At 58.2% G+C, this 23,188-nt stretch overlaps 8 protein-coding genes across 8 annotated transcripts; 5 read left to right on the top strand and 3 right to left on the bottom strand.

The window, feature by feature from the left end:
• Positions 1 to 774: 774 nt before the first annotated feature.
• On the top strand, positions 775 to 2,662 carry SPSK_04109 (IMP dehydrogenase; the record flags this gene model as incomplete). Its single annotated transcript, XM_016730920.1, has 2 exons — positions 775 to 1,252; positions 1,524 to 2,662. The coding sequence occupies 2 exons, from the start codon at positions 775 to 777 to the stop codon at positions 2,660 to 2,662; spliced, it is 1,617 nt and encodes a 538-aa protein (XP_016585491.1).
• A 957-nt stretch (positions 2,663 to 3,619) lies between these two features.
• SPSK_03998 (uncharacterized protein) lies at positions 3,620 to 6,196 on the top strand (the record flags this gene model as incomplete). Its single annotated transcript, XM_016730813.1, has 2 exons — positions 3,620 to 3,797; positions 3,867 to 6,196. The coding sequence occupies 2 exons, from the start codon at positions 3,620 to 3,622 to the stop codon at positions 6,194 to 6,196; spliced, it is 2,508 nt and encodes an 835-aa protein (XP_016585490.1).
• A 316-nt stretch (positions 6,197 to 6,512) lies between these two features.
• On the bottom strand, positions 6,513 to 7,030 carry SPSK_04608 (uncharacterized protein; the record flags this gene model as incomplete). The annotated part of the gene is made up of 2 exons (XM_016731409.1): positions 6,513 to 6,616; positions 6,676 to 7,030. 2 exons carry the CDS (start codon positions 7,028 to 7,030, stop codon positions 6,513 to 6,515), a joined length of 459 nt encoding a protein of 152 aa, XP_016585489.1.
• Positions 7,031 to 8,518: 1,488 nt separating this feature from the next.
• SPSK_04432 (translation initiation factor 2 subunit 2) lies at positions 8,519 to 9,540 on the top strand (the record flags this gene model as incomplete). The annotated part of the gene is made up of 2 exons (XM_016731239.1): positions 8,519 to 9,275; positions 9,371 to 9,540. 2 exons carry the CDS (start codon positions 8,519 to 8,521, stop codon positions 9,538 to 9,540), a joined length of 927 nt encoding a protein of 308 aa, XP_016585488.1.
• Positions 9,541 to 10,612: 1,072 nt separating this feature from the next.
• On the top strand, positions 10,613 to 12,562 carry SPSK_04096 (FAD dependent oxidoreductase superfamily; the record flags this gene model as incomplete). Its single annotated transcript, XM_016730907.1, has 1 exon — positions 10,613 to 12,562. The coding sequence occupies one exon, from the start codon at positions 10,613 to 10,615 to the stop codon at positions 12,560 to 12,562; it is 1,950 nt and encodes a 649-aa protein (XP_016585487.1).
• Positions 12,563 to 13,136: 574 nt separating this feature from the next.
• On the bottom strand, positions 13,137 to 16,868 carry SPSK_03895 (px domain containing protein; the record flags this gene model as incomplete). Its single annotated transcript, XM_016730710.1, has 1 exon — positions 13,137 to 16,868. One exon carries the CDS (start codon positions 16,866 to 16,868, stop codon positions 13,137 to 13,139), a length of 3,732 nt encoding a protein of 1,243 aa, XP_016585486.1.
• Positions 16,869 to 19,127: 2,259 nt separating this feature from the next.
• SPSK_10983 (carbon catabolite-derepressing protein kinase) lies at positions 19,128 to 21,573 on the top strand (the record flags this gene model as incomplete). The annotated part of the gene is made up of 3 exons (XM_016737204.1): positions 19,128 to 20,430; positions 20,506 to 21,076; positions 21,153 to 21,573. 3 exons carry the CDS (start codon positions 19,128 to 19,130, stop codon positions 21,571 to 21,573), a joined length of 2,295 nt encoding a protein of 764 aa, XP_016585485.1.
• Positions 21,574 to 22,071: 498 nt separating this feature from the next.
• SPSK_10531 (uncharacterized protein) lies at positions 22,072 to 22,820 on the bottom strand (the record flags this gene model as incomplete). Its single annotated transcript, XM_016736907.1, has 4 exons — positions 22,072 to 22,335; positions 22,422 to 22,487; positions 22,568 to 22,682; positions 22,786 to 22,820. 4 exons carry the CDS (start codon positions 22,818 to 22,820, stop codon positions 22,072 to 22,074), a joined length of 480 nt encoding a protein of 159 aa, XP_016585484.1.
• Positions 22,821 to 23,188: the final 368 nt, after the last annotated feature.

Raw genomic sequence — 23,188 nt, 5'->3', positions numbered from 1 at the left:
TGGTTAAATACATGAAACTTGCTATCCGCTTACCGGGGCGCTACGACAATGGATGGACCAAATTCAAACCGTTAGATTTAGACGAGATAAACATTTTGTCACGTGCACTTCATCCACTGTCCAACAGATTCTCGTCGTGGTCAAATCGGACCCCTACCCGGCGACAGGCCGAATATCGGAATATCGTGGCCTTGGACAGACGTCCACATTGCCTTCACGATTGTCAAAAATCGCCAGACGAGCTGCAATTGACACCGTCGCCGCTACGGGCAAACTGGCCCACCCAATGGCCTTCCATCGCACCTGCCTCGCAAATAGTCATAGTGACTAAGCCTTGACGACGCGACTGCCCCGCTTTAATATTTTTCTGGCACGGCGATAAAGGTAAAAAATTTGCCTGCGGTGAGAGCAAGCGAAGTTCCCTTTTTTTCCTTCTTTCTTCTAATGGGGAGAAGACAACTACGAACGGTACGTGAAACTGCCACTGGTCGAAAGTCCAATTTGTAGACGTCTTCGAACTCAATCATACTGTTTTACTTTATCGGAGCACGTCTTTCAAACGGTATGTGCATTTTCCCTGCGAGAAAACGCGACAAAGACGCCTCCTGAGGGGTTGACGTCGTTGCTGTCGATCTTTTCTCCCTGACTTCTCACCGTTCCGCAAGGCGTTGCCCCTCGAACGAGCGTGGTCCAGACTCACACAGCCTCACATTGTGACCCATATTCGCCTGCTAACATCTACCGTCTCCAGTTTCCGTTTCACAAGCCGCAAACATGCCTGAAGCAGTCAACGGCGTCGACCACTTCCTGAGCGCCTCCAAGGCCCTGGCCACGCTCGAGGAGTACGAGGAGCGCGATGGCCTGGGGATCAAGGATCTCATGAACGCCCGGGTGCACGGCGGCCTCACGTACAACGACTTCCTCGTTCTGCCCGGCTACATTGGCTTCCCCGCGTCCGAGGTGGCCCTCGACTCGCCCATCACGAAGCGCATCACGCTCAAGACGCCCTTTGTCTCGTCGCCCATGGACACGGTGACCGAGCACGAGATGGCCATCCACATGGCTCTGCAGGGTGGCCTGGGCGTCATCCACCACAACTGCTCGCCCGACGCGCAGGCCGACATGGTCCGCAAGGTTAAGCGGTACGAGAACGGCTTCATCCTGGACCCCGTTGTCATCAAGGTCGACACGACCGTTGGTGAGGCGAGAGCCCTCAAGGAGAAGTGGGGGTTTGGTGGTTTTCCTGTGACTGGTAAGCAAACCCCTCGAATTTTTCGTTCAATTTATTTTATATATATATTGCACTCGACCGCCCCTTCACAGACCTCCCACCCAGCCTGCACACATTCATGCCTTGTTATGATTATTACCACTTTTTATTATAACTTTCGTTCCACCGTCAACGGCATAACGCCATGGGGATAACAAAGAATTTTTATGACACTTGGCGCATTCATTTTTTGATGTTGTTTTTAAATCCGTCTTCGTTCTCAAAGGATCGAAACGTGACTAACTCGACACAGAGAACGGCACCTTGGGCTCCAAGCTCCTCGGCATTGTCACGAACCGCGACATCCAGTTCGAGGATGATGGCAACCTCCCCGTGTCCGACGTCATGGTCAAGGACCTTGTCACCGCCCCGGCTGGTGTGACCCTCGTCGAGGCCAACAAGATCCTGTCGCAGTCCAAGAAGGGCAAGCTGCCGATCGTTGACAAGGACGGCAACCTCGTGTCCATGATCTCGCGCTCCGATTTGACCAAGAACCTGCACTTCCCCCTCGCTTCCAAGCTGCCCGACTCCAAGCAGCTGATCTGCGCTGCCTCCATCGGCACGCGTCCCGAGGACAAGATCCGCCTGCAGAAGCTGGTGGACGCCGGCCTGGACATTGTCGTCCTTGACAGCAGTCAGGGCAACAGCATGTACCAGATCGAGATGATCAAGTACATCAAGGCGACCTACCCCGACCTGGACGTCATTGGCGGAAACGTCGTGACCCGGGAGCAGGCTGCTGCCCTCATTGACGCAGGTGTTGACGGCCTGCGCATCGGCATGGGCAGCGGCTCGGCCTGCATCACGCAGGAGGTCATGGCCGTCGGCCGCCCGCAGGCCACTGCTGTGTACAACGTGTGCGCTTTTGCTGCGCGCTTCGGCGTTCCCTGCATTGCCGACGGTGGCATCCAGAACGTCGGCCACATTGTCAAGGGTCTGTGCCTGGGCGCGTCCACGATCATGATGGGCGGTCTCCTGGCCGGCACGACCGAGTCGCCCGGCACGTCGTTTGTGTCGCGCGAGGGCAAGCTGGTCAAGGCGTACCGCGGCATGGGCAGCATCGACGCCATGCAGGACAAGAAGGCCGGCGGCGGCGGCAAGAACAGCCAGAAGAGCAACGCCGGCACGGCTCGCTACTTCTCCGAGGGCGACAGCGTGCTGGTCGCGCAGGGCGTGTCCGGCGCTGTCGCGCACCGCGGGTCCATCAACAAGTTCCTGCCGTACCTGGCTGCCGGCGTCAAGCACTCCATGCAGGACAGCGGCATCAAGAGCCTGCGAGAGCTCCACGAGAGCGTCTCGTCTGGCAAGTTGCGCTTCGAGATCCGGACGGCGAGCGCCCAGCTTGAGGGTGGCGTTAACATGGAGTCGTACGAGAAGAAGCTCTACGTGTAAGCGAGAGTTTGTCGGTCTGACGGATGACGACTAGGAACGGGGTTTGGAGAAAGGGTACATTTCTTGATTATTTTTTCCCCCTTATTTTGGCAAAGCCTCATTTTTGATGATTGGGATATGAGGACTTGAAGAGGAGGACACGTATATACTCGTTGTCTTTTTGCTTTTTGCGTAACCCAGAACATAAAAAAGACGTTGCAGTTCAGTAGAGTTCGCTTGATGTGCTTGAAGGCGGCCAAGACGGCAGGGCTACGGCCTGGCCGAATGAAGCGGCCACAAGCACGGAGAGCGGATTCTACGGTTGCTGCGAGATGGGGCGACCCATAGTAGGAAGAGGAGGAGACGAGGCGACGACAGACGAGCCATGCATGCGGCGTTGGGGGCGTTCTTGTGAGGTTTTTGTCATTTTTGCTTTTTTTAAAAAAAAAAAATTCTCTTTTTTTATCTTTTAATTTTGGATTTATGATAAACCTCCAAAATTTGGATACGTCCTTGGCACTTTCTTGACATTTGAGCCGCCTTTTTCCATTCCTGTTCGCTGTCGTTCTGGTTAACATTCTTGCAGGAGCAAAAACATTCTTGCAGGAGCAAAAGGCGGAGAATCTCCATTCAGTGTGGCTCTGGTTGTGCCTCGTCACAGACCACCCCGGCCCTTTTCTCCTTACTGGCCACTCTATTGGACCAAACCAGTGTCGATATGCACAAAGAAAGCTGAACAGGCTGACATGCACGATGCACAAGCAAACCACCGTCGCGACGGAAGGCTGGTCAGGCGCACAGCCACAGAGCTGCCTAAAATGCGACCACCAAGAAGCTGGGACAGCAATGAGCCATAAAAGCCCGTTTGCATTTTCTGTGCTTGAAATCGGATTCCTTGATTTTTGGGAAATATTGTGAGTTCCATCTGGTGGATTTCCCTTTCCGTCTCACAAGCACAGGTTCACAAAATCAAACATCATGCATCGCAGACCGCGTAACAGGAGAGGTTGGGAGGATGACTCCGACAGCGACTCAATCCAGATCACTACTGTGGACTATTCGCATTTGGTGGGCAGACATGCCTTTGGCATCGACAAAGTCCCCGACGTACTGTATTCGATCAAATATGTCGACAAATCCCGCCGTCATTATGGAAGTATGTACAGAAACGGGACAAGCTACCCAAGTAATTTTTGCATCTGAGCCTTTGCTAACCGAATTTTAGCGATTGGTTCCAACGAGAAGATCAACGTTGACGAATCCAATGCCGGCGATGCTACGCCCGAGTCGCAAAATTATCCGGTGATCGAGATTCACACAGTAGCGATCTGCTCACCCAGACACGCCAAGACCAAGCTGGAGCCATTCCGCAACGTCTACCACGCAGAGAGCGGGGAGAGCAAGAACGGCGCGGAGGAGGACGTGGTCGACGTAAACATTGACGACGATGACAACATGCTGGAGCTGGCAATGCAGGCAAAGCTGCAGTCGCTGGATATTGCAGCCGTGCGCGACCGCTTTCACGTGGACACGATCGACGTCAAGGGCATGGTCATCCACTCGTCCTACCTACAGCACGCCATTAACGCCGTCAAGGAGTCGACAGTGCACCTGCCGGCATTGCTCAAGGAGCCATACCCGGCGCTGTACCACATGCGCGACGATCTGGCACACTTCCGCGACAACCAGCCGGCATGCCACAACGAGACGCAGCGGACCACGACGGCCAAGCACATCAACGTCCTCCTCGACTACCTGCAGAAGGAGCTCGGCGACCGGTGCCGCGACGAGGAGCGGCGCTATGCGCAAAGCCCGCCGATGGCGACATTCGATATGATGTGGTTGCTGTACAAGCCGTTTGGGGTGGCGTACGCAAAGTGGGCCGGGCGACAGCCCGGGTCGCCAATGCATTGGCGCGCCTACATGATCAGTTCGGTGGACATGGACCTGCACAAGGCGCGTGTGACGTGCTGGAGCATGGCGTACAACGCGGGGATGCTGAGACGCGAGACGATGGTATTTACCATCAACTCGTTCTCGGGCGAGCAGACGATCCAGGATCTGCCGCTGGTGCCGCAGCGATTCTTCCCCGAAGACCTGGCCGCACAAGACGGACTGAGCATGGCAGACTGGCAGATCAAGCTGGGCCGCCAATATTGGGACCTGGTGCAGTCGCCGGCGTACAAGGAATACGTGGTTCCGGCCGACATCGTCGAGGAGGCGGCCAGCAAAGGAGCAGACAGCGCACCCAACCACACCACCAAAAGCAACAGCGAAAATAAAAACAAAACCAAGAGCGAGCTCGTCGAGCGCGTTGTCGTCGACGTGAAGGGCTTCGAGAAGTTTCGTCTGCCGCCCTCAACGTCAATGTCTCCGGCTGGCGCCAACGGAGGACCCATGGCGATGCCACCGCCGCCGCCGCCGCCGCCTCCGATTTCGACGTCCGCGGATAATTTGGGCTTTCAGTTGCATTTTGCGCCGCGGTGCAGCTGCGACACGTGCCGGGACAACCCGAACAGCGAACCGAAGAAACCGGGCCGGTTTGCCGAGTTCAAGGTGGGGGCGATCAGTTCGGGCAAGAAGCCGACAAACGACCTGTTCTATCTGCTGTGCGACGTCGACGTGCCCGCGTTTTTGCTGGCGAGGCGCGAGTGGATGCATGTGCACCTGGCGCGGCTGCGGCCGGTGCAGGCGGACCACGAGGCGTTTGAGAACCTGGTGCTGGACGCGGACATCAAGACGACGGTGCGGGCGCTGACGGGCAAGTTTGCGCACGAAGTCGAGGAGGGACGGGCGGACAGCGGGCGGGTCGCGCCGTGGCCGCGGGACATTGTCAAGAACAAGGGCGAGGGCCGCATCTTTTTGCTGCACGGCTCGCCGGGCGTCGGCAAGACGTGCACGGCCGAGTGCATTGCCGAGCTGGCGCAGCGGCCGCTGCTGGCGCTGACGTCGGGCGACATCAGCACGGACATGAACGCCGACGTCGTGGAGCGCAACCTCGACACGTACCTGCGCCTGGGCGAGCGCTACGGCGCACTCGTGCTGCTCGACGAGGCCGATGTGTTTCTGGAGGCGCGTCGCGCCAGCGACCTGCGCCGCAACGGGCTCGTGTCGGTGTTTCTGCGGGCGCTCGAATACTTCCGGGGCGTGCTGTTCCTGACGACGAATCGCGTCGAGACGTTTGACGATGCGTTTACGAGCCGCATCCACGTGGCGCTGCACTATCACCCGCTGTCGGCCGAGAGCCGGCGCCGCGTGTGGATGCAGCACTTTGCGCGCATCGAGCGAGACAGCGGCGGACGCATTTTTGTGCTGCGCAGCACGCGCGAGTATGCGTACGAGGACGCCGAGGTGCACGCGCTGGAGCTCAACGGGCGCGAAATTCGCAACGCACTGCAGACAGCGGTGGCGCTGGCCGAGGCGGACGCTCTGGACAAGGCAAACGAGGACGAGGGCCAAGCGACCGTGACAGAGGCGCACCTGCGGGCTGTGATCAAGATGAGCGCCGGCTTCAAGCTGTTTATGAACAAGGCGAAGTCGAAGCTTTACGAGTGAGCACCCACACGGGCCGGATGTGATGGGATGGGATAGGCAATAACATATCCAAAATAAAAGTAATAAAATAACAAAAAACGAACCACAAGACAACTAGTGTAGGCACCCCGTGTCCTTTGTGATTGCCCATACTGTTGCCTCTGTGGTGTATGTCTGCTGGAGTGATGCTGCAGGCACAAGACAATAATTGACATCCTCGTGGAACGCCGTCGGGTTCGCGTAAAATACAGAGCAAAGTAAAATAAAACAAATAAAAATCGGACACGCAGCCCATTGGACACTCCACGACGAGCGTCTCTGCACGGCTTTACGCACCTCACAGCGTCGCCGCTGCTCCGACGGCACCGGCCACATTAAACGCCTTCTTGTTCGTCCACCGGATCTCGACGTCGTGTGCCCACTCCATGTACCGGGCCCAGCCTGTTCGGTCAGTTCTCCGTCTCGTCTTCGGCGCAAGTCACAACCACGGAGACACTCACTCCAGTAGGCAAACTTTCGGCCGAGATACTTGCCGGCAAACGGCACAAGCACCATGGTCAGCATCAGCTGCAGCTGCTCGAGGCTGGCCTCCCACTCGCGCTGGGCGTCCGACGTGTCGTCGGAGCCCGCCTCCGAGGGGCTGATCACACTGGTCGAGATGGACGGCAGCGAGTCGACCTCGCCGTCCTCATCGTCGGTCTCGTTCTCGTCGAGGGCTTCGTCGCCCGTCTCGGCATCGGCGTGCGGCCCCGGCAGTGTCGTCGTCGCCGCCGGGTCGGCCAGTACAAACGATTCAGACGTCGACGCAGACATCTGGAAGCCCGCGTCGGATATTGATATTGGTTCGGAAGACATTGTCTGTGGTAGGGGGTTGCCAGACGCGGGTTTGTTGTCCGTCGCCGTCCATCGTGAAGGCACCCGAGTTCGCTTGGGGCCGGAAGCTGCCCAGCTCTTGCGGGGGCACCGATGGCAGCTGCTGATTGGCTAGAATGCCGGCGTCACCTGATTGACCTCTCTGCGACCAACTGTGGCAGGTGGCCCTAAGGACGGCAACAGCCCACACTCCAGCTGCCCCGATCGCCCCTTCCCACGCCATGCCAAACTGCCCCTCTGTCGCATGTCATCGTGCTGATCCAGTCCCCTGGTCGCCTTTGCGCCTTCCTTGTTTGGCGCATGCCGTCACAGGACAAACCTTGCCCTCGCGAATTTCTTCGTTTGCTCGGAAGGTCTTCTTTTCTTCGTCCCCTTTTCTTCTGCATCATCGTCAATTCCACTACCTCGACATCGACGGTCCCGACGCATCCATCCCGGCTTCGCTGCATCCACTACACGCAGATTTGCATCGATCTCATAACAAACAGTCTCGTCGCGGATTGGCTGCAACCCTGGCTGCAACCCTCCTATTGCCTTGTTGTCTCATTGCCGCACCGCACTCACAACGCACAGCCGACAGCTCGTGTCCCTGCTTCTGCGGGTGTTTCTAACGGGCCAGCGGCCAACCGAATACCCGGCGCTCCGTTTCTTGTCTCGTCTCTTGGCTCAACAGCCATCTGTGGCGTACGGCGTACTTCCACAACTCTAAAGCCAACCACCCCTGGCCAACTATCAAACGACGCTCTGCACCGCCAATATGGCGACAACCGAGACTCCTGTACGTTGCATCCCTCGTTCTTGTGTTGTCGGTCCACTTGCTGGCTCGTTTCACTACACATTGTCGTCTGTAACTCTTTGTGGTTATTTGCCCCTTTGACTGCATTCACGGTCCAGTGGCTTCCAATGTCGCCGCAATCTGCAAGTGCGACCAGTGGTGAGTCGCTAGCGCGCCTTCCACACACAACACTCAACAAGTGCTGGATGACTCAGAAGGAAGTCGCCGCCCCGCCCTCTCGTTGGTCGACGCCGACCCCGCCACGTTCGAACACTGCTGTAGTTTTGTGAGGGCTAGTTGTGTAGGCCAAAATTTGCCCGCAGCGAGACCAAGAAAAAAATTACGAAGCACGACCATACATACCAACGCACGGCACACGACGTCTGGTGGCTCTGACTCTTCTCTGCTTTTGCTTCTCTTTCTCTCCTGTCCCTGACCAGATCAACAACTACCCCCTCCACTCCCCGTTTTTGTCCCCGCTTTATCTGGCTCTCGGTCATTTTTCGTTTGGACCGCGCGTGGACGATTTTTCATTATCTCGTCTTTTAACTGTCACATCGATCCGCATTCTAACATCTACGCCTCCTTTTCTTTTCGTGTTCCCTCCCGCCGACTAGATCGCCGAACGCAAACCGCGGAAATCCGTCGCGTTTACCGAAGAAGCTCTTGTTATCGACGCCGACGGACACGTCACCATGCCTTCGACCGAGACCATTGACGACACAAAGGACACGGCCGTGTCGCACAGCCCGCGCACGCCGCCGCTGTCGGCCGCGCTCGAGTCGTCTGCCGATGCTGCTGCGGCTGCCGCTGCGGTTGCCGCAACAGGCGAGGACGGCCTCGACCTGAGCCTCCTGAAGAAGAAGAAGAAGAAGTCGTCGACCAAGAAGAAGGCCGACGACGAGGCTGAGGGTGGCGACGACGACGCCGGCACGCCGGCCGGCGACGACGGCGGACTGGACCTGACGCTCAAGAAGAAGAAGAAGAAGAAGGCGAGCAAGGACAAGGCCGGCGCGGGCGAGGGCGACGAGTTTGCCGAGAAGCTCAAGGCGCTGGAGCTGCGCGAGGACGAGACGGTCGAGGTCGAGGAGGGCGACATGGACAAGGGCACGGGCATCTGGCAGCACGATGCGGCCACGCCGCCGATCCCCTTTGCCATGCTGCTGTCGCGCTTCTACCACGTGCTGGAGCTCAAGAACCCGGACCACGCGACCAGCGGCTCGCGCAGCTACAAGATCCCGCCGCCGCAGTGCATGCGCGAAGGCAACAAGAAGACCATCTTTGCCAACATCACCGAGGTGGCCAAGCGCATGAAGCGCACAGAAGACCACATTACGCTGTACCTGCTTGCCGAGTTGGGCACGACGGGTTCCGTCGACGGCAGCCGGCGCCTTGTCATCCGCGGTCGGTTCCAGCAGAAGCAGATTGAGAATGTCTTGCGGAAATACATCAGTACGTTGCCTGCCCTTTGGCGTTCCCCTTCCGACCTATTTGCTATGCGTTTGACCTTGATACCTTTTTTGTTCTTCTTTATTCTAACAAAACAGTCGAATACGTCGTCTGCAAAACGTGCAAATCGCCCGACACCGAGCTCAGCAAGGGCGAGAACCGTCTGTACTTTATCACCTGCAACTCGTGCGGCTCCAGACGGTCTGTCACGGCCATCAAGACTGGTTTCTCTGCCCAGGTCGGCAAGAGAAAGAAGACCCAGGGCTAGAGGGGAGCTGGTGCGTGTTGTGTCCTGTGTGCTTTGCGCACTGGCTTGTGGGATTGTGGGATCGATTCGACAATCTGCCTCTCCTTCTTCCAGGTGTTTCTGAACGTCTCTGTCCGGGTTTTTGATACCTCGCATGTGGTCTTGGGCGGCTGTCTTGTGTCGATATATTCGCTTCGCGGGAGTATGAGAGACGCGACTGCCGACACGGTGAAAAAGTGAAAAAAGTACAAAGAGAAATAACGAAAACATTGCATGGAAGAATGGAAACCGATGGACTTTTGCAGGACTTGATTTTATGGGAATGCATGCTGTTGGGCCTGTTCCAAGGACGATAAAAATAGACGACAGAATGACAATGAAAGAATGTGAAATAAGATGATCTGCGCTGGGTGTGAGCTTATGTGGAGGTGGAAGCTGTTTTGATTTTCAGTGCTTTTGGTTTTTACTTTATTGTTTTTTAATTTATTCTTATCTTCCTTTTGGCATACTTTCCATCTCGTATTTTCTAATCGAATCTTATGTATTCTTGTACTATGTGTGCTTATTCTATCGTCATGTCTGCCCTTACTTTGTTTTTTCTAAATGTTTGTTGTTCTTTTTATACCAAATAATGTCAATAATTTATACTCCTATCCCTCCCCCCATTTTATTTTTATAATAAAACCAAAAAAACCAACGACAGTCTCACACCATTTTTTGCTTCTTTCCCACGCCCCTACGCCGTCGTGAACGCTGCGGTACTTTTTCATAATGCCTAGAAAATGTTGAGCCACACTGCGCGACGGCTGGCTATTGATAGCATTCGAAGGCGGACACGTCATTCGCCCGCGTCCAACGCGATAGCTTCCCCTCATCTGCGTCCAGCTTCCTCTCTTGGAATCGTCAACGACTTATAAACCCCAAGGGCGGGCGTTGGGTGACGGCTGTATTTTCTGGGAAATAAAAACCCACGGATTTCAAGGTAGTAGCACACCAACTCCATTGCTTTATCGCGTCCTACCTCGTCCACCACAAATCGGACCATCTTTATCCCTGTCGTTCTTCCGCAACCACACTCTCCTCAACATCGATCATGACCATCTACGAAGAAGCCCCCAAGAATGGCACGGCCGCCTCGCTGGTGACTACGGCGACCACGCATCCCGTCGCCGGCTTGCCCAACGACAACCCTTCCAGGTCGTACTGGCTGCAGGAGCCGTCCAAGCTGCTGCTCGGCCACCGCACAACGCCTGACCTGCCCGCTGAAGTCGATGTCGTCGTCGTCGGCAGCGGCATCACCGGCGCGTTTGCCGCGGATGCTCTCCTCGAGGACGTGGGCGGCGCTGCGTCCGCCACCCGCACCGTCCTCGTTCTCGAAGCCCGCGAGGCCTGTTTTGGCGCCACTGGCCGCAACGGCGGCCACTGCCAGCCCATGGTCTACTCGTCCGCCTCGGACGTCTCCGACTTTGAGCTTGCCACCTTCCGCTTTCTCCAGCGCTTTGTCGCCGAGCACCACATTCCCTGCGACTGGCGCACGCTGGCGGGCGGCGTGCACGCGTACCTGGACAAGGACCTGTTCGAGCTGGCCGAGGCGCTGGTCGCGACGCTGCGCGCCAAGCGGCCCGACTTGGCCGACCAAATCACCGTCGTGACCGCCGACGATGTCCGGAACGCAGCAGCAAACACCGCCCTCGACGACCTGCGCCTGCGTGGCGCCGCCGGCGCGCTCGTGCAGCGCAACGCTGCGTCGGTGTGGCCGTACAAGCTCGTGGCGTGGGTGCTGGAGCGGCTCGTGCAGCGGCACGCCGCCTCGGGCGCGTTCAACCTGCAGACCAACACGCCCGTCCTGCACGTTGCCCACGATCCACGGATGCCGTCTTCGTCTGCGTCGCCCTGGGTTGTCGGGACTCCCCGCGGCACCGTCCGAGCCCGCGCCGTGCTGCTCGCCACCAACGGTTACGCGTCGCGTCTGCTGCCGCGCAGCCTCGCCGACCTCGTCGTGCCCGTGCGCGCCCAGGTTGCCGCGCTGGTACCGCCAGACAGCGACACCAAGACGGAAACGACACAAACTATAGAGAGTGCGCCAGCCGGTGTGACGTCGTCGTCGATGTCGTCGTCGTCTTCGTCGGCCAACGGTGTTTCCCGGGCGAGTGTCACGGTCGTCGAGACCAAGGACGGCCAGACGACCACGACCACGACCACGACGACCACCTCCAACGCGCCCACCGACCGCTTAACGTACAGCTACGTCTTTGTCGGCCACGACCACGGCCAGACCCCCAGCGGCAACCGCGACGAGTACCTTGTGCAGAGGCCGTTTACCAGCGGCACCAGCGGCACCAGCGGCACCAGCGGCCGCGCAACAGCCACCTCGTCGAATGGCACTGCCTCCGCGTCTGCTTTTTCGTCGTCGTCGTCGTCGTCATCGTCGTCGGGCGGCCACTTCATCTGGGGCGGCGGCCGGCAGCGTGCCTCCAACGCCGGTGTCGGAGAGTGGCGCGACGACGAGGTCGAGGCGCCTGTGGCCGGCTACCTGCGCTCCCACCTGGCGCCGGTTCTCGCTGTCGGCGGCGACAACAGCCGGGGCGAGCCGCCCGCGCAGCTCGAGGCCGACTTCGAGTGGACCGGCATCATGGGCTTTTCGCGCGATGCGAACCCGTGGGTCGGGCACGTGCCGAGCAGCGAGAGCGGCGGTGACGGTCTCTATCTGGCCGCCGGCTTCTCGGGCCACGGCATGCCGTCCACGTCGCTGTGCGGCCGCGCCGTCGCTGGCATGGTCAAGAGGCACCTGGGGTGGACGACGTCTTCGTCCTCGGACAGCCATGCTGCGAGCGGCGGCGACGACAATACGCACAGGGACAAGGTCGTCGTATCCCTGCCCTTGAGCGACGGTGGCCATGCCGAGCTGCCTCGCTGTTTTCTCCTGACGCCAGAACGCATTCTGGAGGCGCGGAGGACGTGCCAGCCTGTTAAGGAGGCCGATGCTCGTGGCTTCTTGGCCGAGCTCCAGCATCTCCTCGCCGCTCGTCGGGCAGAGCCGTGAGATGTGTTTCCTTGGGGGCATACGTCAGTATCCGAAACGCAGCAACACAGCAAAACAGCAAACAACACAAATCTCATAGCAATATCGTACACTGGATAGCTGTCTGCCGAAACCAAGAGTCTAGAATACACAGAAATACAAAATTGCCAAGCGAAAACTGCAAAAATCGTTTCCAAGTGCCCATACCATGCCAAGTAACAGGATCCAATTCCTGACACCAAGAGAAACAAAAAAAATCAAAAATTAATGCCACAGAGCTTGTGCATCTGTGCGTGTATTCGTTGACGCGTTTGTGTGCATGTCGAGGCGTCGTCTTGCGCCGCATGGCCGTTCTACTTCGTCTCGCATTTCCTTTATAAAACAAAACGCCAGAAAAGCCCCAGGCCGACGTCTTGGAACACAAAAAATTGCAGATGAACCCCGCCAAACCAAATGTAATGATAGCGTGTCTGTAAAATGTAAACAAGAAACGGCGAGAACAGTCGAACGCGGCAAGGAAAGAATGGGATACGTGAACACGGCGTGAAGCCGAAGAAAGAGTCGTAGAGAATCAAAAGAACGCCCCCTCAAACACTCAATGTGTCACGATCCGTGCTGCCTGCAGCATCAGTCCAAAGATCAGACCCCGTGCCACCTCCTCGACCTGAAGGCAGTCGAAGATCCGGCCCAGCGCATCGGACGTCGCCGACTGGCCCATGACGCCCATCAGCGCCGCCGGCACGCCGCTGCGGATCAGCAGCCGCCGCGCCTTGACCCGCAGCCTCTCCTTCTCCTCTGCCGTCATCTCCGCCGGCCACGCTGCCCGTTCCGCGTCCGTCGGCATCGTGTTCTCGCGCAACGTGTTAAGATACCCAGCCATGCCGGCGTCCGTCGTGTTGGCGTCGAGCACCGACGACTGCAACAAGCTCTGGATCGACGCCAGAGACGGGTTGCCCGGCCGCAGCAAAAACGACTTGGCGGCCGTCAGCAGCGTGCGCCGGATGTTCCAGGCCGACGAGAGCGTGTACAGCTCGTTGATCACGGCAAACAGCAGCTCCACGGCCACGCGCGTCTCGCCCTCCGTCAACGCCGCAAACTGCTTGGCAATCGTCGTGCCGGACGTGGCCACGCGGTGCAACGGGCGCGTCCCGTGCGGTGTCGTTGCACCAGACCCAGACCCAGCGCCGCCCGCCGGCAGGCTCGTCAAGTTGTTGGATGAGCCGACACGCACCGGCGATGTCAACGACGAACCAGGCATGTCTTCTAGAGCGTCGGTGGCAAAAGCGGAGGTCGCACCCATTGGAAGACGGGTTCCGCTCAGGCTCGTACTCGAGGGCGAGCGCGGGTAGCCGCCGCTCGACGAGGCACGGCTGTTGTGCTGACTGCCGCGGCTGCCGCTGCTGACTGGTGCGTAGTCACCCCACATGTTGTTGCTATTGTTGTTGTTAGTCCGGCCGCGCCCGTCGGCGCCGGCCTCGCCTACCTCGCCGTTCGCTCCAGCGTCCATGAGACCGCTCTGCGACTGGTAGCTCATACGCCGACCCATCGGCACAACGCGGCCGGTCTGCGACGCTACAACCGACGACCGTTGGCTGTCCATGCTGTCGCGAGAGCGCCGCGAGCCCGCGCCGGAGAAGCCACTATCCATACGGGGTGGCGTCGAGACCGACAGCCGATTCGTGTACGCCGTGACGTCTTGCAGGACCGAGGCAGGGGGCGACGTCGTCGCGCCGCCGGGACTGGGGCTGCCCGCTACATTGGCCAGCGAACCCGAGCTGGCGTGCTGCTTCTTCTGGCCGCTGCTGCCGCCAAGACCGATGTTCGTGCCCAGGTTGCCCAGGTTGCCAAACACGCCCGTAACGCCGCCTACCATCACCTTGCCACCTTCGGCCACGCCCTTGGGCGCGTTGGACAGTGCGTCCAGCATGTTCTTGCCCATGGTTTCGAACGCATTGAGTCCCGTCTTGGAAGCCGCCGGCATGTTGTTTGTGTCCTTTTCCAAAAACCGCTTCATGCCCTCGCTCTCGGCCAGTGGCTGGTACCAGCAGGCATCGCGCACATAGCGCTCCAGCTCGCCCCGCAGCGAGCCGCGCGTGTGGATCTTCCAGTTCGGGAGCACGCCGTGCTGCTCGGTAAACGCCGTGGCGCCCGAGATCGTCGCAATGCGCCGCAACACCTCGTGCAGCTTCTCAAAGTCCGCGTACTTGCGCACAATCATCCAGCCCGGGTAGTGCGCGTTGGCCGGCTCGATCTGGATCAGAAAATCCCATGCGGGCCGGCTCTTGATGCGTCCCTTGTCCGTCACCGGCTCGTCATGAATCGTGACGTTCGCGTTGTGGAGCGTCAGTGGCGGTGGTGCCTGCTCCTGTTTCTTGCGGCCCTCCGAGTCGCTCGACTCATCCTCTTCGCGCGCCGGCGGAACGAGTTGGTCGAAGCTGGTGAACTGGGAGGCTTCGTCGGCGGTCGACGGGTGCGGATTTTCTGTGTTCTCCGAGCCGTTCGCGGCTGTTCCGCTGGCGGCCTCAGACTTGGCAAAGGACGATTGGCTCGGTGACCCCTGGGTAGACGACCGTGGCGTGATGGGCGTCGAGACTGTTCTTGCTGTGCGCGTCGTGCTCTCGTCACCAGACAGACTGAGAGACGCTTTGGGAGAGATCTGGTCAGAGGCGGCACTGGGTGACGGGGGCCCGTGTCCGTGGTGGTCTTTGCGTTCGTCGTTTGCTTGGATGCCAAGCTCGTCTGCATTGTGCTGCATGGCGTCCGCCAACCTGTCTTCGGCTTCGGTAGCACTCTTGGTCTCCGTGGTGGTGCGCCGCGCCTTTTCTTCAGCGGCAATCATCTCATTCATGCGCTTCATCTCCTCCATGGCCTCCTCCATTTCCTCGTCAGCCCGGCTGAGCTGCTTCTTGTGTGACAATGGCACCGACTCCTTGCGCCTCGATTGGTGTGCCTTGTCCGCCTCAAATGAGCTGCGCCGGCTCTTTGGCAGCGCAATGTTGCCGACGTTGCCGTCAATGTCGATCGAAGCATGGTGCATGTGGGCCGTGGCGGAGTTGCTGGTTGCGTCTTTGCTGCTGCTGGCTGTCGCCGCGGCATCGGTGCGCGTCTGCATGCCCACATCGATGGCCTGGCTGAAGTCGGGCTCGCCACCCTCCAGCAGGTGCACAATCCAGCCGTTGATCCATTCGGGCTTGGAACAAGTCTGCAGCGTCGTCTCCAGCACGGAGGTGGCCGCAATCTCCCGGAGAAACGTCCGTGCCGGGTCGCAGTCGTAGCATTGCCGATCCAGGAAGCTCAGCAAATCGTCGGCTACCATGCGGAACTTGCTCGCCTGCTGGCGCTGGCTCAGCAGGTTGGCCAGGTTCGAGTTCGGGTTCGACGCAAGGTAGCTGTAGATGGCGTCGGCAGCAGATATTGTGGGGTTGGCATCGGGCCCTTGGGGCGGTGCCGAGCCCTGCTGTTGCGGTGTCTGTGCCGCATGCTCGGCAAATGCCGTGGCCAATTCGGAGAAGAGGACAATGACAATCGACGTGGAGTTGGTGAGGAAGTCGAGGAATGCGTCGGCGGGGCGTTTACGGCTGAGATGGTTCGAGACCGACACGAGAAACGAGGTAAGGACGCGCCGGCAGGACAGCGGGAATGACTGGTCAGACGGTACAATGGGCTGGTACCACCACTTGACATAGTCGCGGACAACCGCCTCGACAAGGCCATTCAGAGCTTGACGGGTCTCGGGGCGGAAATTCTCAAAGGCGCGGCCGAGGGCCAGGTCTTCCTGGGCAGGGTCAAAGGCAGCCTCGGCGCCCACGCTCTCGCCGCTGACCTCGTCGCCGTTCTCCTGGTCCTTCCTGCGGTATTCAATCACCCGGGCGAGCAGGTCCGAGCTGGCCTCCCCACGGATAGCACGGGTGACGTCGGGATTGCGTGCTTCCCATGCCACAAAAAGGGCAATGCCGCCAAAGGCGCCGATCAGGACGAGGCCCACGCGGCCGAGCACAAAGTAGGTCGTTGCAGCGAGGCCGACGCCGACGGCACTGAGAGACTCGACAGTCGCTGTAGAGAGGAACCGGAAGATCCGGGTAGGGATGTCGTCGTCGGAGGCTGTGCTTCCTGGCTTCGTGTTCGGCGATGGGGACTGTGGAGAGTTCGGTAACGGCGAGGGAGGAGCGGAGAGAGATTGGGACGCGAGGTTGGGTCGTTGTGGGAGTGGCGGCGACGATACTGGAGAGAGGCCAGAGGGCGACGAAGAAGCGGCAAAGGTTGGTGAAGCAGAATCGAGGGACAAGTCTCGATCCGGGTCGTTCACACTAATCTTGCGATCGTCCATGGCGGTGACGAGACAGAGTGCATCTTCCTGCCTCGACGGCGAAGCAGGGCAAGGCAGGAGGGTGCAGCTGTCGTGTGTCGTTCGTATATGGAGTGATTACTCGTAAGTCTGGATCTGTGCGTCGAGTTGGTGGACACGGCTGGGTAGGCGGTAAAAATGGAAGCTTAATTGAGGCCAAATGAAAAAGTTGGTGATAATGTTGAAAACAGCAAAACAAATGAAAAATGTGCTCAGAAGAAAGGAGAACAATACAAGAAAGGCAATACGATGTAACAAGCCAGGGACAAGATGCTGGCAAAAACAAACTGCGAAATGAGGACGGCCAAGAAGACCAGGGAGAGTGAGAGTCGACAGGGGGTCTGGGGCGCTGCTGTGGGTAACAATAATGATGTGCGTTGCCCCCCCGTGTTTCGAAGCCCGAACGGGAGAATTGGCGATTCCTTGGGAGTTTTCGTGGGAGCTTGGGTCCTTCCATTGCCTACATTCGTACTTGTTTCCCCTTTTGCGAACAAGCCCGGGGTCCGGAAAGAGCGAAGGGTGTGAGAAAACCTTGCCTTGTTTCCATCGCACTTGCCTGCGATGTATGCGTGGGCTTCGTATGTCTTACACGCGGCAGGCGCAAGTCCAGACCACTTGCCCAACTTACCCACTTGCGGCGAGTCGTGCTTTCTCAACAACTTGCAACAGATTCGCTGATTCAGGGGCGCTCTGGGCAGGACCCAATGGCGGGCAGATACGCGCAACAGCCCGTAACAGCTTCATTCCAGATTACGCAGTGATTAGGCCACCCGCACGGCGCTGCAGCGTATCTTACACTTTCCTGTTTCGGGCAGAGCGACCCCGTATTACTGCGCAATGACAGCGCACGAAAGTCCCAAAAGGACAACCACAGAAAGACACACAGACAACCGCTTCACTTCTGAAGCAGGCGGAGGAAACAGACGATCCCTGGCTCGGATCCTCTCGTCTCCAGTCGCATTCCGTGAATCGTTTGACAACGTTTGCCGGCAATCGGGGAGATCCTGTCACAAAATGGAGCCCAGAAGCCATCACGGGTGCTACAGTGTGCATTTACTTAGTGAATAGTTAATACTGTCTGATGGTCGCAAAAGGGCAAGAGCGTTCAACATAAGGCTCTCCAAGTAAAAAGGACGACTCTTTACGACATATAAACAGCAGCCGGCTTTCGCCAGGCAACAATTCCAACTTGCTCGCTTATTGTCGTCTATGGTGCCGCTGGCTTATGCGGATAGGGCTCATTGGGGCTCTGCAATATTGTTGAACCAATATCTGACGAACTTTTCATTTAAGAGAATTTTACGATAATGAAAATAATATGGCATCCCGATACAGTGTCAGAATACAGTGCGTATAATTGCTAGGGGCGTTCGTCCTCCTTTCGCGTCGCGCCTGCATTCCATCGATAGCGCGCTCACTGAGCCCACCCCGCTAAAGATATGGAATACAGCACATAATTGCCAGGCAAAGCGGGCGCCAGTTTAATACTCAGCATATGCTGTGCTAGGTTCCACAGCGTTCATTATCGCCCTATATCGACTAAATGCAGCAAATGTCGCCTCGCGTCCATTATTACCCGCCACTGCCGCTGCCGCAGGGACCGCTAACAAGGAGGCAGCTGCCAGAGCCTGGGGTCTGCCAATAGCGCCTTCCAACACAGTGAGACTGCCTCCTGCTCCTTGGGTCCTGCTCCCGCTGCTTCCCCGCCCGCTGCCCTGTCCATCGTGGCTTCCCCCACCGCCGTCTCAATTCCGAACCTGCCCTTCCACCAACCAGTCGCCACCCTTTCATCCCAATTCGCATCGTATCCCAAGTGGGCAACAAATCCCCTTCTGCCTCAATTTGCCTGCCCACCATCGCACCCTTGCACCGAGTCCGAAGACGTCCTCCGATTACGCTGTCTACGGTGGCCGGCACCCCGACCCAACAAGCAAACAGCCACGATCCTGCTCGCCCCGCGTTTCCCGCCCACACTCGCACCCCGCCGCCCTACGTTCCAAGACACGGACCACACACAAAACGGCAATCCACTTTCCACATTCCACCTCCACAGCGTCAACAACCCGAGGCAACACAAGCACAAGCATACTCCGCCGCTGCATCGACGCCTCGCTGAAACGCCCTCGGCGAACGATACAAATTAACGCATCAACGCATCAACGCTGACCAGCGGCAATCAGCAAACGCCGGCTGCCACACCTCGCCACAGACTCGTGCCGTCCGTCGCCGCGCGTTGCGATCATGGGCCCCAGCCGGCTCGAAGACGAGGAGCTGTCCATCTCGCTGCCACGTAATCAGAGCCGCCGGTCGCACGCCGCGCTCGCCGCGGCTGGTCAGGGTGGACACGCCGCACCGCCCACCATCAACGTCGTCGACCATGGCGCATCATCAGCACAAGGGGGCGCCGCGGAGGCGGCGGGTGCTGGTGCCGGCACGGGCTCTGGCAAGAGCAAGGGCAAGTCCGGCTCGCACCATCTGCCCGACCGCATCAAGTCGACCGATGCACGGCTCGACCAGTACAACGTCGTGCGCACGCTGGGCGAGGGCTCGTTCGGCAAGGTCAAGCTGGCCATCCACAAGTCCACGGGCCAGAAGGTGGCCCTCAAGATCATTTCTCGCAAGAAGCTCATCAGCCGCGACATGACGGGCCGCGTGGAGCGCGAGATTGAGTTTCTGCAGCTGCTGCGGCATCCCCACATTATCAAGCTGTACACCGTTATTAAGGATTCCAACGACATCATCATGGTGTTGGAGTACGCCGGCAGCGAGCTGTTCGACTACATTGTGAAGAAGGGCCGCATGGCCGAGCCCGAGGCGCGCCGCTTCTTCCAGCAGATGCTGTGTGCTGTCGAGTACTGCCACCGCTACCGTGTGGTGCACCGTGATCTCAAGCCCGAGAATCTGCTGCTCGACGACAAGCTCAACGTCAAGATTGCCGATTTCGGCCTCAGCAACATTATGACCGACGGCAACTTTTTGAAGACGAGCTGCGGCAGCCCCAACTATGCCGCTCCCGAGGTCATCAACGGCAAGCTGTACGCCGGCCCCGAGGTGGACGTCTGGAGCTGCGGTGTCATCTTGTATGTGCTGCTCGTCGGACGCCTGCCCTTTGACGACGACCACATCCCCAGCCTGTTCGCCAAGATCGCCAAGGGCGCATACATCCTGCCGTCATGGATGAGCGCCGGCGCCGCTACGTTGATCAAGAAGATGCTCGTTGTCAACCCCGTGCAGCGGGCCACCATTGACGAGATCCGCCAGGACCCGTGGTTCTTGGTGGACCTGCCCGACTACCTGCGCCCGCCCGCCCAGCCTTTCTTCAACACGGGCATCGACCCAGAAAAGTCCATTAAGACGAGCGACATTGCGCCCAACGCGTCCACCAAGGTACAAGAGAAACTGCACAACGAAGTCACGGACAAGATTTCCAAGACCATGGGCTACGGCAAGAAGGACGTACAAGAAGCCCTTGAGGCCGACGAGCCTTCGGCCATCAAGGACGCCTACATGATTGTTCGCGAGAACAAGTTGATGCAGATCAACCGTGAGTTTCAAAACGATACTTGGAAGAGAGCACGACACACAGGAAGACATGGGAGCATACTGACAAACGCGATAGCCAATTTTGGTGCCGACAACCCGTACTTTGCGACATCGCCAACATCGGGCAGCAGTTCCGGGTCCAACTCCATTGCAGCCGTGGTGTCCGGCAGCGGCGAGCTCGACCCGGGCTCCAGCCCGCTCGGCATGTCCTCCGGCCGCTCGATCGGCTCCAACAGCACCGGCAACTCGCCACGGCCGCACGTATCAAAAGTGGGCGTGCTGCCGAGCAGCTTGCCTGCCTACCACAAGGACTACATGGCTGGTAACATCAACGCCGATGTGGTTCCTGCACCCAACGACGCGCCGCCTGCGCCCGCGCGCACGCTGGCCGAGCAAGAGGAAACGGCCCGCCGGCTGCGGCCCCACTCGCGCAGCCAGATCCGGCTCGACGAGTCTAGCAAACGCCCGCAGGGCATGACACCCGTCAACCCGCCCAAAAAGTCCAAACCCGTGCGGTGGCAGTTTGGTATCCGCTCACGCAACGTCGCCTGGGACGCCCTGCTGTGCATCTACAAGGCGTTAAATCGTCTAGGCTGCAGCTGGGTCGTTGACGAGGACTTTGACAAGTACAACGACGACGAGGGAGGGTATGTGCACCCTTTCCTCTCTCTCTCTCTCTCTCTCGCTCGCTCTTCTTTTTTAATGACTAACATTCTATAGCAGCACAAGGGGCGGCGACGACAGCTACGACGACGGCTACGGCGGTTCTCTGCGACGCGGCAGCCGCGATGACGTCACCAAGAAATACCGCCTGCCCGCCGACCCGTGGCACATCCAGGTGCGCTGGACGACCGAGGGCATCCGCCAGTCCGCCGTCAAAAACAACGCCGCAAGCGCCGAGGACGTTGCCGCGGACAAGACGATGGTTCACAAGACGGACGACGACAGCCAATACCAGGTCGTGGCCGTGCGCCTCGACATCCAGATCTATGCTATGGAGCCGTCTGTGTACCTGGTCGATTTCAAGTGCAACGGATACGAGACTGCCGAGGGCTTTACCCTCGAGGAGAAGGAAGTGTCGAGCGCGTTCCCCTTCTTGGACCTGGTGGCGAAGCTCATTCTGATGTTGGCAGACGGCGAATAGGCTGGCACTTGCTCTTAGCCGTCCCTGCGATTCCCAGCATGGCGTTGCATCGTCCGCCCTTTTACAGTTCCATTTTAATCTTCCATTTTCATGCTCTCATCCCGTTTAGACTAGACTTGCGTTGTGTCGTTGTTTGATTGGTTTCCTTTTCACCTGCCACTATTCGGATGGCATATTTCGACGGAGAAGGTGCCGTGGTGCTCGCTCTTGTTTTACGCGTCATTTGACGGGAGAGATTGGCCTTTCTTGTATCACGGATCTTTTTAAATACCCCAGATAGAAGTGGCCGGGGAGCCGTTTACTGTACGATTGTCGGTATCGGCGATATATCCAAATGTCAAACATCTTACCAAGCCGTGGCTCCTCTCAGTGGTGGTGCTTTGTTTCAACAGGGTTCATCACATTTTCGTGTTCTGGCTCATATCAACAACGCTCAATACGTATACTCCCAAAAAGCACTTGCAAGTTTCCAAAACCCGTCAACTCTTTTCCACTGCTCTACGCCCGCTGAATCTCCCACTTCATACCCTGGATGCTGACCTCCTCGCCGGCTTTCTCGTCGTAGTCGAACCAGTCGTCCGTCAGGTCGATGCCGGCAAATTTTGTGCTGGAGTCGACACCCTCGGCCAGCCAGTCGCCCTCCGGCTTGAACTCGACAAACTCGAGGCCGCGGCAGTCAAACTCGAGAATGTTCTGCGGCTTGGCCGGCTCAGCCTGCTCGTAGGGCTTGGCACCAGCCTTGATAGAGGCCGTTGATTCTCTCTGTTTGGCGTCAGAACTTTGCCATTTTTTTTTTTTTTTTTTTTTTTTTTTGTTGTGTGTGTGTTTGCTCGTAGTCTCCAGCTTACCTTGCAGTTCTTGCACTTCCAAACAAAGTTGGCCTCGCCACGGCTACCACTCATTTCATTTTGTTCCTGAGGCTGTCAGTAAAGCCTCAAGCTGTGCTTCCATCTACCCTTTCTCAAGAATTCCGCCCGGGACGGAATCAACGTACAAAACGGCTCACGCCGACCCAGTTGGCATGCGTCTCGCGGCAGGACGTGCACTGGACCTTGAATGTGTACCAGAACGGCATGTCCTCCGTGTCTGCCGGCCGCAGATTTGTCACCCTGGCTACAGTCAGTCGAGTGTCCTGGTATAAATGGGCTTTCTCAACATCCTCGACGCCATGATATTCGTTTAGTAAAACACCGTTGCGGCAGAGACACATACCCCGCCAACTCCGCCGTCAGTGTGAGGCTAAACATTACGTGCGGAATGAGAGTGCCGTCGTTCGATGCGGATATGCCGTCGTCTGTAGGTGCCGTCGTCGAGATGATATACGAAGGCGGTGTTTTTGTTCGCGTCTCGTTTCAGCAGCTATCGACTTGGAAGCTTCCCCCTTAGATGCGTTTCCGTCTGCACCTGCCTCTGAGCTTCGCTGAGACACAAACGCGGAAGGAACGAGGCTAGCGGCACAATTTTAGCGCACTTCTGGCTACGGCAAAGTCGGCAGCAGGCCAGCAGCGTGCTGGGAAGGAGCGCCCATTCACAAGCTCAACCCCACACCTTCCCTGCGAAACACACTGTAGCCGCAACGAGCACACCCTAAGCTCGCTTCCGTTTTAGTGGCATG

Source organism: Sporothrix schenckii (genome assembly GCF_000961545.1).
Source record: "Sporothrix schenckii 1099-18 chromosome Unknown Cont47, whole genome shotgun sequence".
Lineage (NCBI taxonomy): Eukaryota > Fungi > Ascomycota > Sordariomycetes > Ophiostomatales > Ophiostomataceae > Sporothrix > Sporothrix schenckii.
The sequence above is the reverse complement of the archived record's forward strand: the minus strand, read 5'-3'. Positions and strand labels throughout refer to the sequence as shown.